Source organism: Bos javanicus, chromosome 28 (assembly GCF_032452875.1).
Source record: "Bos javanicus breed banteng chromosome 28, ARS-OSU_banteng_1.0, whole genome shotgun sequence".
Lineage (NCBI taxonomy): Eukaryota > Metazoa > Chordata > Mammalia > Artiodactyla > Bovidae > Bos > Bos javanicus.
This window is the reverse complement of record NC_083895.1, coordinates 26,497,935-26,510,917: the sequence shown is the minus strand read 5'-3', so window position 1 is coordinate 26,510,917 and position 12,983 is coordinate 26,497,935. Positions and strand designations below refer to the sequence as shown.

Sequence of the window (12,983 nt, the reverse complement as noted above, 5' to 3'; positions counted from 1 at the left end):
GTTGTGACTTTTTTGCGATCCCAAGAACCATAACCCACCAGTCTCCTCTGTCCATGGGATTTTCCAGGCAAGAATACTGGAATGGGCTGCCATTTCCTTCTCCAGGGAATCTTCCCAACCCAGGGATCCAACCCACATCTCCTGCATTGGCAGGCAGATTTTTTACCACTGACCACTTAGGAAGTCCACTGATTATCTGACATATCTTTTCTCATTTAAAAAGACCCTGATGCTGGGAAAGATTGAGGGCAGGAGCAGAAGGGGACAACAGAGGATGAGATGGTTGGATGGCATCACTGACTTAATGAACATGAGTTTGGGTAAATTCCGGGAGTTGGTGATGGACAGGGAGACCTGGTGTGCTGCGGTTCAGGGGATTGCAAAAGTCAGACACAACTGAGCAACTAAACTGAATACCAAAATACAACTGACTGAATTCTGCTGAGTGGTACTATAAAGATATACAAGCATCAATAAAGTTCATCACTGTGTTACATTTAGTAATAAGTATGTTTTATGTAAAAAATGGAAATCGTTGTGTTGTACATAAGAAACCAATAATGTATGTCAAACACACTTCAGTATTTAATACATACCTTATCTTTAGAGGGCCTCTCCTTGCAGTACCTATTAATATCTCTTTTGTCATCTCGTTTGTTTTCTTCCTCATCTCGATCTATACAGTAAATACAACAGGAGCAAAAGACTCATTTAGTAGATAAATTTCCAACTATCACACAGATTGAAAATACTTTTCTATTAATGATCAGTTTTCATAAGATACAACAGCAAAGAAATATATAAATAAAAATAGTTTGGATTTTATAAGAAACAATTATAGCCCTGAACAGGAAGAAACTTATAAGGAGACCAGAGGGAAGAATAAAGTGGATTTTACTGATTTAAATACAAGGACTTAATTCAATAAGTATTGGGGGGATTTAGTTTCCAAAAATGAATGTATTTAATACAAAAAGATTGAAACTTAAAATTTTTTTAAAAAAAGAGCAAGTATATTTTCTTAAAGGAGAAACACCAATATAGGAATTCTAACTGCAGATGCATTATTGCAGAATAAAAGTGTATTTGAGAATTGAAACGTTTTTTCATAATTAAGAAGACCTAACAATGTTAATATCCAGATTTGCATAATAAAAGATAGGAAATCAGGTGAAAGTTAAAGCTCAGTTGTATCCAACTCTTTGCAACCCCATGGATGTAGCCTGCCAGGCTCCTCTGTCCATGGAATTCTCCAGGCAAAAACACTGGAGAGGGTTGCAATTCCCTTCCTTCTTCAGGGGATCTTCCTTACCTAGGGATCAAATCTGGTCTCCACACTGCAGGCAGATTCTTTACCATCTGAGCTACCATGGAAGCCCAGGAAATTGGATAAATTATTCTTAATAAATAAATAAACAGAAAACTGACAAAAAAGTAAACTCCTTTCTCTTACCTATCCATAGGCTACCCAGTTTTTGAAGACCTTGGCCACCACCCTCAGGTAAATACCATTACCACCTTGAAATTCAGCTAATATTAAACAATAAATCTGCTTATGGATTCAGTCCTTACCTCCTAAAACGCCTAAGTTGAAGTCCTAAGCCCCTAATACTTCAGAATTTTTCCTTATTTGGAAAAATGGTCTATGCAGAGATAATCAAAATGAGATTATCAGAGAGGGCTCTAACTCAATGACTGGTGTTCCTAAAGAAGGGAGAAATTTGTATGCAGACACATGCAGACAGAAGACAATATATGAGAATATGGGGAAAAGATAGCCATCTAGAAGCTGATCAAAGTTGCCTAGAATAGAACCTTTCCTCACAGCCCTCAGAAGAAACTAACCCAGCCAACTCTTTCATCTTAGATTTAGCCTTCTAAATTAGAGGGGATTTTTTTGCAGATATTTAATGATCAACAATTTTAAAAGAAAATTTTAGTTCTAGAGGTTTCTGGATCTTTCAAATGGATCTCCATCAGAAAGCCCAGAGTAACAAAGGGTTTGTTGGTAAAATACAAGATACAGTAAACACAAGAAGTTGATTAGTCCTTAAGATACTACAGAGCTTATATTCATAAATAATTCACACTATATTCCCTTCTTGAACATTCACAATATAAATAAGCAGCTAAGAAATTCTATAGTAAAACGTGTTAACCTTTGCTTTTAGCCCAAGTTTCCCAAATTTATTTGACCCTAGAATATTTTAGTAACCTTAATACCAGTTAATATTTTGGAACACTCTGGGAAGGACTGTCTTAAGTGAGAAGTTGTATGCAAACAGTAACAATGTAGAAAAATCTTTGTATTAAATAGAATACACATGTGAAAACACACATGAACCTTGATAACATTATGCTAAGTGAAAAGAAGCCCGTCACCAAAAAAAACCCCCACATACTGCATGATTATATTTATACAAAATGTTGTCTAAAATTGTGTATATATCAAAAACCAGTGAGTTGCATGTTTATAAGTGGGTGAAATGATTGATATATAAATTACATCTTAAGGTGTTATTAAAAAAAAAAGAAAACAGTGGGCTTTTCTGGTGGTCTAGTGGTTAAGAATCCGCCTTGCAATACAGGGACACTGGTTCAATCCCTGGTTCAGGGAAGACCCCATGTTCTGTGGAGCAATTAGGCCTGTGAGCCACAACTACTAACCTGACACACTGCAACTACCAAAGCCTGTGTGCAGAGACCCTGTGCTCCACAAGAGAAGCCACCGCGATACAACCGCACACTGCTCACCACTAGACAAAGCCCATGCGTAGCAATAAAAACACACCACAGCCAAAAAACAAATGAAAAATAAATGAAGAAATCTTAAATAAATAAAGGGAAACAGACAAATGTTCTAAAACTACTGGATTGTGGTGATGGTTTCCAATTCTATAAAGTTACTAGAAATTATTATATTGTTAAATTATTAAACTAAATTACATACATTTAAAATGAGTGAGTTTGTGATATATATCTTAGAACAGCAATTGCTAAGTCGCTTCAGTCGTGTCCAACTCTGTGTGATCCCACAGACAGCAGCCCACCAGGCTCCCCCGTCTTTGGGATTCTCCAGGCAAGAACACTGGAGTGGGTTGCCATTTCCTTCTCCGATGCATGAAAGGGAAAAGTGAAAGTGTAGTCGCTCAGTCATGTCCAACTCTTAGTGATCGCATGGACTGCACCAGGCTCCTCTGTCCATGGGATTTTCCAGGCAAGCGTACTGGAGTGGGGTGCCACTGCCTTCTCCAAGAACAGTAATAAGCAGTATTAAAAAAGAGAAAGACTATGTGTGTGGTTTTTTTTTTTTTTTTAAGACTATGTGTTTTAAACCTAATTATTTCATACAAAGTACAGAGTGGTTCAATTGCTTGTTTTATTACCATGGATAAATTAATTTACTGCTAAGAGCTGCAGTTTCCTCAATTATGAAATGGTTAAGTATTCACTTTCATTTGTTCACATTTTACAGACATGACCCATTTTGAGTGTTTAACTTGAAAGGTGTCACTTTCGTAACCATCTCTCCAGAAACCTAATTTTAAAACATTTTTTAAAATTCCAAGTAATCACTGCTCAAATCTTAGAACATGCTGCGTATAAAAACTATCTGGTAATCTTTTCCACATCACTATCCCCTACCTACTTTTTCAATGACTACACAGAATTTAACTGCATGTCTATGTCAAAATGCATTTAAATAACTCCCTATTGTTTTACATAAGTTATTCTAGCAACTGTACTGAAAAGAGACTTTAGAGGAAGGGTATAGGGAGGGAAACCAGATAGGGGGCTATTAAAATAATCTAGGTATGGGCTGCCTTAGGGCTACACCAGTGAAAAAAACAGAAGTGAAATGGACAATGTTAGTTACTCAGTCATGTACGACTGTGACCCCAGTGACTGTAGCCCGCTAGGCTCCTCTGTCCACGGAGTTCTCCAGGCAAGAATACTGGAGTGGGTAGGGTGGCCTTTCCTTTCTCCAGGGGATCTTCCCAATTCAGGGATCAAACCCAGGCCTCCTGCACTGCAGATGGGATTCTTTACCATCTGATTCATCAAGGAAGTCTATAAAGTTGGTGACAAATGGTCTGATTCTGGGTATATTTTGAAGACAGAGGCAATATGACCTCCTGATAGTATGGAAATGGAATATGACCAAAAAAAACACAAGGATGACTCCTAGATTTTAGCTTAAGCAACTATAAGGATGAGACAGCCATCAAGAGTCAGAGGTCAGAGGATTTGTTTGTTTTCATATGGTGAAGAGGAAAAGCAGAAGTTCAGGATTAAGACATGTTTATTTTGAAATGTCAGGTAAGTGGAGATGACAAATAGGCAGTTGATATGGAAGAATAAGAGAAGCCTGATTTGAGATATAAATTTGAGAACTATCAATACAGGTAGATAGTATTTTAAGTCAGGAGAATGGAAAAGAACACCACTAAGGGAGTTACACAGCAGAAAAGGAATAAAGAAAACAACTAAAGAGAGCCAGGACATTCTGACACAAAAGAAAATGAGAACAATGTTCAGTGATTTAAGTAAAGCAGTGATTAAAACAATACTGGAAGAATGGGGGAGAAAAAAATGGGATTGTAAAAAGGGTTCATCTTCATTGAGCAAAGCAGGTAATGAAGATAAAAGAAACAGTGATATATGTATATCATATCACTGCTACTGAGTTGAATGTCTTTTCTTAGGCAACTTGAAGAATTTCTACTTTCAAATGAATCAGAAACACAAACACAAAGACAATATAAATAAGATAAAATATTAACTAATGAATCAACTGTTGGGTATAAGCTGTTCAACTTCTTTTGTGTTCCATTCTTTCAGCTTCTTGTATGTTTGAATATTTTCACCAATTAGAAGAAAATTAAAATGCTAGGCTAAAAAAAAAAAAAATAGAGAGGCAAACCAAAAATACCTTAAGTAGTAATAATTCTCAGAGATAGGTATTACAAAGAAAACTTAATGATTTTCTCATTTGAGAAAAAAAAATTTTTTTTTAAAACGCCGCAAATCTACACTGAAACCAATAATCAGTGGTACTCCATATGTACTATAGAACTGGCATATATGATTAGTCAAGACATCTACTATAAAGCCTTTTGAGTTTCATTACTACCAGTGAAAGTCTATTATTTAAAACTTGGATAATAGATATGCAAGTGTTTCTTATTAGTCTTTAAACTCAATCTGAATGTGAGACATACTCTTTTGCTTAGATGATAGCCTTCATAATTTAAAAAAATACTAGAGTTAGTTTTCAGAGAAGGCAATGGCACCCCACTCAAGTACTCTTGCCTGGAAAATCCCATGGACGGAGGGCCTGGTGGGCTGTAATCCATGGGGTCGCTAAGAGTTGGACACGACTGAGCGATTTCACTTTCACTTTTCCCTTTCATGCATTGGAGAAGGAAATGGCAACCCACTCCAGTGTTCTTGCCTGGAGAATCCCAGGGACAGGGGAGCCTCATGGGCTGCCATCTATGGGGTCGCACAGAGTCAGACATGACTGAAGAGACTTAGCAGCAGCAGCAGAGTTAGTTTTCTAAGGAAGATTATAACCTTTTCATGACACACTTTAATACAGTTTTTAGGGAAAATTTTACTCAAGGTGAATAAGCATTAATTATATGTGGAACATATGACAGTCAAAACTAAACATTTCTTAAAACAATCCTCTCACCTAAAAATTACTAAAATAGTAGTTAATATATTAACAGTACTTAATATAACATACTCTCACCAGAGAATATTTTACCTTTCCTATTCTAAAAATTACCATAATCATGCATTTCAGTGATATGAAGTCACCAAACAAAAATTGTAGTTTTCACCCTAAGGGGAAATAAGTGAATCGTACCATCTTCTTCATCCTCAGCTTCTTCTGCTTCCATTGGATCATATTCATCTTGATTATTATCCTCTTCAGTTTCATCATCATCTTTAGAATCATCTTTTCTTTTATCTTCTTTCTGTAATTTAAAATGTCTTAAAATTAAGCAGGATCTCAAAATAATTAAATTCACCAAATTTACTTGAAATAGTATATTATAAATATCTTATAATAATGTACTTTTATCATTCACAACATACATAAAGAAGCCATCATGCTATATACCTCAGACTTAAAAATAGAATAAACAAAACTAGTTATAACTAGTTATATATGCTTATGTAGGCTTAATTCAAAAGACTTAAATTTCTAATAATACACTAAAACTTTTTAGTTTGACTTTTATATTTCACTATTCTGATGAAATTTATTGTTCTATGTTACACTACAGAAGACTAATTAGAAAACTAAATCAATTGCTGGTCATACAAATAATTACAGACCTTCCTTTCATCCCTATCTTCTTTTTTATCTTTATCATCGCCTGATTTTCTCCGTTTGGGTTTTGGTTCATCAGTTTCATCATCTCTTTCTTCTTTTTTATCTTTTCTCTCATCTTTTTTGCTTTTCTTTTCCTTTTCTTTTTTATCCTCTTTCTCAGGAAGAGACAATAATGATTTGTATATTCTGACACCAAAATCTCTTTGAAGCATTTCATTGAAAAGCTCTGCAAATAATGAAACCTATAAAAAGACAAAACAGTAACCCAGCCAACTTAGTGAACAAATCCAGCAAATCAGTAATTTATCATACGATGACTTATCACATCCAAGAACTAATGGGCGCTAACAATAAATAATTAATGTTGATGATGCCAAGAAGCCTCAAAATCCTCAAAAACTCTTCTGAAGATATAAATACTGTGTTTAGTGTACTTTTGACCAAATAGTGTAAAAAAATAACTGCATGACTTTATCATGTGTATCAACAAGATGTACTCTACAAGTTTTTATGAAATGCCTACTGTGTATCAGGACTGTTCTTTAGCAATGTGAATACAGAAGTGAAGAAAGCAGATAAAAATCCTAACTCTCATAAGATAACTAATCTAGGGGGACAAAGTATGACATAATAAAATCAGTATCAAATTATAATAAAAACAAGCAGGGTAAGAGCATAGAGAGTAATAAGAGTCCAGCCGGAGATGGCCTTTCTGATCAAGTGACATTTGAAAACTAATGTTAAATTCACATACAAAAATGACTTACATTCTAATGATAGATTAAAAGGAAATTAAGGGGATATGTTAGATGGAGAGGAAAAAAATAAAGCAACATTTTGCTAGCAGATGTCTGTTTCTCAAGTCAGTGTTTTCCACTGTATGGCATTAATTTGAGATCCTCTTACAGCATCCTTTAGATATATAGTGTATACATTATAAGTAGAGATATCAAAGACTATTTTTTTCATTAATTTATTTTTTAATGACTACTGCAGGAGAGGCACTATTAAGAGTTACATTTATGGCAACTGGTAATAAAAATAAAATCATATAACATATGATGTTTAAGGACACTGATTTACTGGAATTTTCAGTGTTTCAAAAACTGTAAACACTTTAATATTTGTTACATACTTTGCATCAAGATGAATAAGAATGCACTTCATGTTTAATAAGCTCAGAAGCCCTCTTTATTTGTTTATAAACATCACTTTTATCTTACCATCTGGTGGACAACGAATGACCTTCTGGGTCAAGTAGGTATGACTGATTTTTACAGTATAATTTATCAAATGAAACAATGTGAAATTTGTTGATAAGATACAATAATTGTACACAATTATAATTTCATATAGGCTATTTACAAAAGTCATATTTTACACCGTTTTGTTTAAAGAATGAACCAATCACTAACACAGAAAGAGAAGTGCATTTCAACTATTTTGAAAAATGACAAATTATGTTGTAAAGCTGCTCTAGAGTAATGATACAAAGGAACAGATTCACCTTGAAAAGATAAACATCAATTATTTTATCTTACACCAAGATCAGTCAGATGTAAAAGTTTCAATCCCACAAAATGGTATTTTAAATTCTACAGTAAATAATAAAGTGCTGCTACATTCCCAAGAGCAGTAGTTAGACATTATTGTATTATATGACCCCTGATATCCTGATAAAAAACAAAAAACACACCACTACTTGTGAAGCAGTCGAAGAAAAACAATGATTGAACCTGAACCGGACTGAGACTTTAGATCCAAGTATCAATTTATGGGAAACAGAGAAGGCAAACATTTAAACCATACCACAGGAATGCAATCAGCAAAACTGAGTTTGTAGGAAATGTCACCTGGTTGTTTTTCCCATAAAAAAATACACTGTAAGGAAAATTTTAAAAACAGAAACAATGAAGGAGGCACTCAAAAGAGATTTGAGATATACTGACCAATCAAAATATATGAACCTTATTTGGACCCCAATTCAAATGTAAAACATTACCTCAAATGAATGTTCTTTATTATCCTCTAATCTGTAGTCCAAAAGTACACTCAAAGACATGATGCTACAATCAAACTTGCCACTTTTTGCAGCCCAGTTTGGATGTACAACGATAGCCGGCTCATCAGGCAAAATATATCTTCTTTCCCGACGCTGGCGTTCCAGTTCCTCTTGACGTTTTCTTTCTTCTTCCTACATATTTGAAATTTTAAATAATGGTTAAACTTCCACATACATTATGTATCATACCAAAAGAAAAAGGGTGAATTTCTAACAATGATAATACCAACTTTAAGGGCTAAGAAGAGAGTGAAGTTCAAATTTACTAAAGAAGATAGCCACTTTTACGGCTCCTAATTCTCTTTTTCATTTTCCAGGGTAAGCTGCTGCCTTCTAAAGAGGGAAAAGACACCACAAACCTGTATTACCATCATATAAATCAGGATATTCTGGGAAAATGGTGGCAATCCCCACATTTAAAAAAGAGACAGTATAATCTAGATACCAAAACCAAAATCCATGTATATTCATAACAAAATGAAATGACAAAGGTATTTCCACAAACCCCAATATACAAGTAGGAGGGGAAAAGTCACAAGATCTAAAACATCTATGTGTTACTGACATCTGTGTAGAGGGGAAGCAGAGGAAGCAATGAGGTTACCTGCTGAATCTAAGAATAGGAAAACCATAAACAGGCAGTGGAAAGCACAGCAGGTAAATTTAAAAATAGTAGCTGAAACTAGGAAAAGGTGAGTGAGTACAAAGGGTCAGTGTTAAGATCTAAAATGGCCAAGGCATTCTAGGCCCACTTGCAAAGCTGATTTATCAAGGCACCCTTTCAGCACAGGCCAAACTGAGGAGAAACTTCTGGGAGCAGAATCAACAGTGAACAGTGCAAGAATAAAAGAGAGAGAATAGAGACGTGGGAGGAAAAGGTCCAGATAAAATCTCAGCAAGACACCACATATTTTTTGGCAGAACAAGAAAATAACAGAACATAGAGCTCTATAAAGTCAGAAAAGCTATCTGAAGCAACCTCCTTCTAACAAACTTTAGAGAAACCACATTCACATAAAAATTAGCAACAGAAATGTACTTTGGTCAAATTCCATGCAAAGTTATTACTGGAAAAAAAAAAGGGGGTGAGAGAATAAGGAGCAGAATCCCGTCTCTGGCAGACAATGAAAGTGGACCAGAAGACATGGCCAAAAGACAGATAAAAAAACCTTAACTGACTATTTTAAAGTGTGCTAAAAGACATAGAGAAAATGTTACAACATATGAAAGAACAACATGAGTAAATATTTTATTTTATTTTATGAGTAAATATTTTAAAAGTAGAAAATGAGGTGACAGAATTTAGGGAACAATCAGAAAAGAGAGTTCCAGAAATTTAAGAATAAAGTAAAGGAATAAAAAAGCAAACGAACTCAACAGGTAATGCCTTATTTCCTCTAAAATCAGGAACAAGACAAGGGTGACCACTTTCACCACTACTATTCAACATAGTTTTGGAAGTCCTAGCCACAGCAATCAGAGAAGAAAGAAATAAAAGGAATCCACATTGGAAAAGAAATAAAACTCTCACTGTTAGAAGATGACATGATCCTCTACATAGAAAACCCTAAAGACTCCACCAGAAAATTGCTCGAGCTAATCAATGAATATAGTAAAGTTGCAGGATATAAAATCAATACACAGAAATCCCCTGCATTCCTATACACTAACAATGAGAAAACAAACAGAAATTAAGGAAACAATCCCATTTCAATGCAAAGAATAAAATACTTATGAATAAACTTACCTAAAGAAACAAAAGACCTATATGTAGAAAACTATAAAACACTGATGAAAGAAATCAAAATGACACAAACAGATGGAGAAATATACCATGTTCTGGGATTGGAAGAATCAATATAGTGAAAATGAGTATTCTACCCAAAGCAAACTACAGATTCAACGCAATCCCTATCAAGCTACCAATGGTATTTTTCACAGAACTAGAACAAATAATTTCACAATTTGTATGGAAAAACAAAGAAAAAACCTTGAATATCCAATGGAGAAAAGACAATCTTTAAGAAGTAGTGCTGGGAAAACTGGTCAACCACCTGTAAAAGAATGAAACTAGAACACTTTCTAACACCATACACAAAAATAAACTCAAAATGTATTAAAGATCTAAATTTAAGACAAGAAACTATAAAATGCTTAGTGGAAAACATAGGCAGAACATTCTCTGACGTAAATCAGAAGATCCTCTATGACCCACCTCTCAGAGTAATGGAAATAAAAACAAAAAAAACCAAATGGGACCTAATTAAACTTAACCGCTTTTGCACAACAAAGGAAATGATAAGCAAGGTGAAAATATAGCCTTCAGAATGGGAGAAAATAATAGCAAATGAAGCAACTGACAAAGAATTGATCTCAAAAATATACAAGCAGCTCATGCAGCTCAATACCAGAAAAATAAACCTAATCAAAAAGTGGGCTGAAGAACTAAACAGACATTTCTCCCAAGAAGACATACAAATGGCTAACAAACACATGAAGAGACGCTCAACATCACTCATCAGAGAAATGCAAATCAAAACCACAATGAGGTACCATTTCATGCCAGTCAGAATGGCTGCCATCAAAAAGTCAACAAACAATAAATGCTGGAGAGGGTGTACAGAAAAGGGAACCCTCTTACACTGTTGGTGGGAATGCAAACTAGCACAGCTACTATGGAGAACAGCATGGAGATTCGGTAAAAAACAGGAAATAGAACTCCCATATGACCTAGCAATCCCACTGCTGGGCATACACACCAAGGAAACCAGAACTGAAAGAAATACATGAACTTCAATGTTCATTGCAGCACTGTTTACAATAGCTAGGACATGGAAGCAACCTAGATGTCCATCAGCAGATGAACGGATAAGAAGTTGTGGTACACATACACAAAGGATTATTACTCAGGTATAAAAAAGAACTCATTTGAGTCAGTTCTAATAATGAGGGGGATGAAACTGGAGCCTATTATACAGAGTGAAGTAAGTCAGAAAGAGAAACACCAATACAGTATATTAACACATATATATGGAATTTAGAAAGACAATAATAACGACCCTATATGCAAGACAGCAAAAGAGACACAGATATAAAGAAGAGACTTTAAGACTGTGTGAGAGAAAGCGAGGGTGGGACGACCTGAGAGAATAGCACTGAAACACACATATTACCACATATAAAATAGATGACCAGTGTGATGCATGAAACAGGGCACTCAAAATCAGTGCTCTGGGACAACCCAGAGAGATGGGGTGGGGAGGGAGGTATGAGGGGGGTTCAAGATGGGGGGACACATGTACACCCATGGCTGATTCATGTCAATGTATGGCAAAACCCACCACAATATTATAAAGTAATTAGCCTCTAATTAAAATAAATTTATTAAAAAACCAAATAAGATAATGTCTTAAAGAGAAAGGGAGGTAATATGGAAATGTTAAAAATCAAAGAGAAATGAAAAAGTGAACAATACTGAGGAAGCAAAAAACGTAAACACAAGACATCAGAATTCCTTAAAGAAAACAAAAGTGAACAGAACAAATAAAAAATTATTACTTGACACAACTTGTTTGTTCATAGCACTATTATTCACAACAGTCAAGAGACAAAACCAAGTATTTTTGCTACCATGAGCTCTGAGGTATCTACTAGAGATGAGCTTCAGGTACAACGACATAAGGATTAGTTGTAAGCATTAGATATATAGTAGTAAAACCAAAATTAAGTGAGCATTAAAAGAGAGTACAGTATGTATGCTAAATGCTAGGACAATATATTTATAGGACATTTTTAAAATGGGGAGAAAGCAGGTATAGGAATAGGAAATTCAAAAATGTACTTAAAGTAAGCAAGACTTTAATACTGGTGGTGGGGCTACTAATATTTTATTTGTATTGTGTATCTGTATATATATTCACAAGCACTGGCAAAAAAAAAAAAGTTGACAATTTGAGCTTCAAAAGGAGAAGAATCACAAGGAATTGAAACCCATTAAAAATGTTCAAATCCATGTATTCATAATGTTTAAAAACAAACAGGTAACCATCTGAAGATGTGGGGAACCAATTCACTATTGTAAAAACTGGATAAACAACAACAGAAAAATAGTGCTTGATGGAGCAGCATATATACTACATTAGTATGGCAGAGGAATGCTGCAAATTCCTGAAACCTTTTTTTTATGCCACTGTGCCATATATGGGATCTTAGTTCCCCAACTAGGGATTGAACCCGTGCCCTGTGCAGTGGAAGCGCAGGATCTTAACCTTTGAACCACCAGAGAAATCCCAACATTCTATATTTTAAAAAGAAAGAAAACAATCAAGTACTGATCCTGCCTTTTTCTGCATGAATTTACCAAAAGGCAAATACCATTGCATAACCAAAAGAGCAGATGAGAGGAATATGTGAAAACAAAATAAGAATTATAATACCACCATTTTTAACCTCAATAAATCAATGGATTTAGGATTTGAGCACTACTGCCCACTAACATCAAAAAGTGAAAATCTGCTTTCTTCTGTTGCTGTTCTGAACAATTCAATTCTAAAGCAGTTCCTACAAGCAAAG

General features: G+C 34.9%; 1 protein-coding gene across 6 annotated transcripts in view; it reads right to left on the bottom strand.

The window, feature by feature from the left end:
- CCAR1 (cell division cycle and apoptosis regulator 1) overlaps positions 1-12,983 on the bottom strand; it is a 46,574-nt gene that overhangs the window by 3,681 nt on the left and 29,910 nt on the right. For all 6 annotated transcript variants that reach the window (XM_061405168.1, XM_061405165.1, XM_061405166.1 and 3 more), the window contains 4 exons: positions 8,352-8,543; positions 6,352-6,591; positions 5,876-5,987; positions 597-676 (listed from right to left, as the gene is read on the bottom strand). In XM_061405168.1, coding sequence (XP_061261152.1) covers positions 597-676; positions 5,876-5,987; positions 6,352-6,591; positions 8,352-8,543 — 624 coding nt within the window. The remainder of the gene's footprint in view (positions 1-596; positions 677-5,875; positions 5,988-6,351; positions 6,592-8,351; positions 8,544-12,983) is intronic.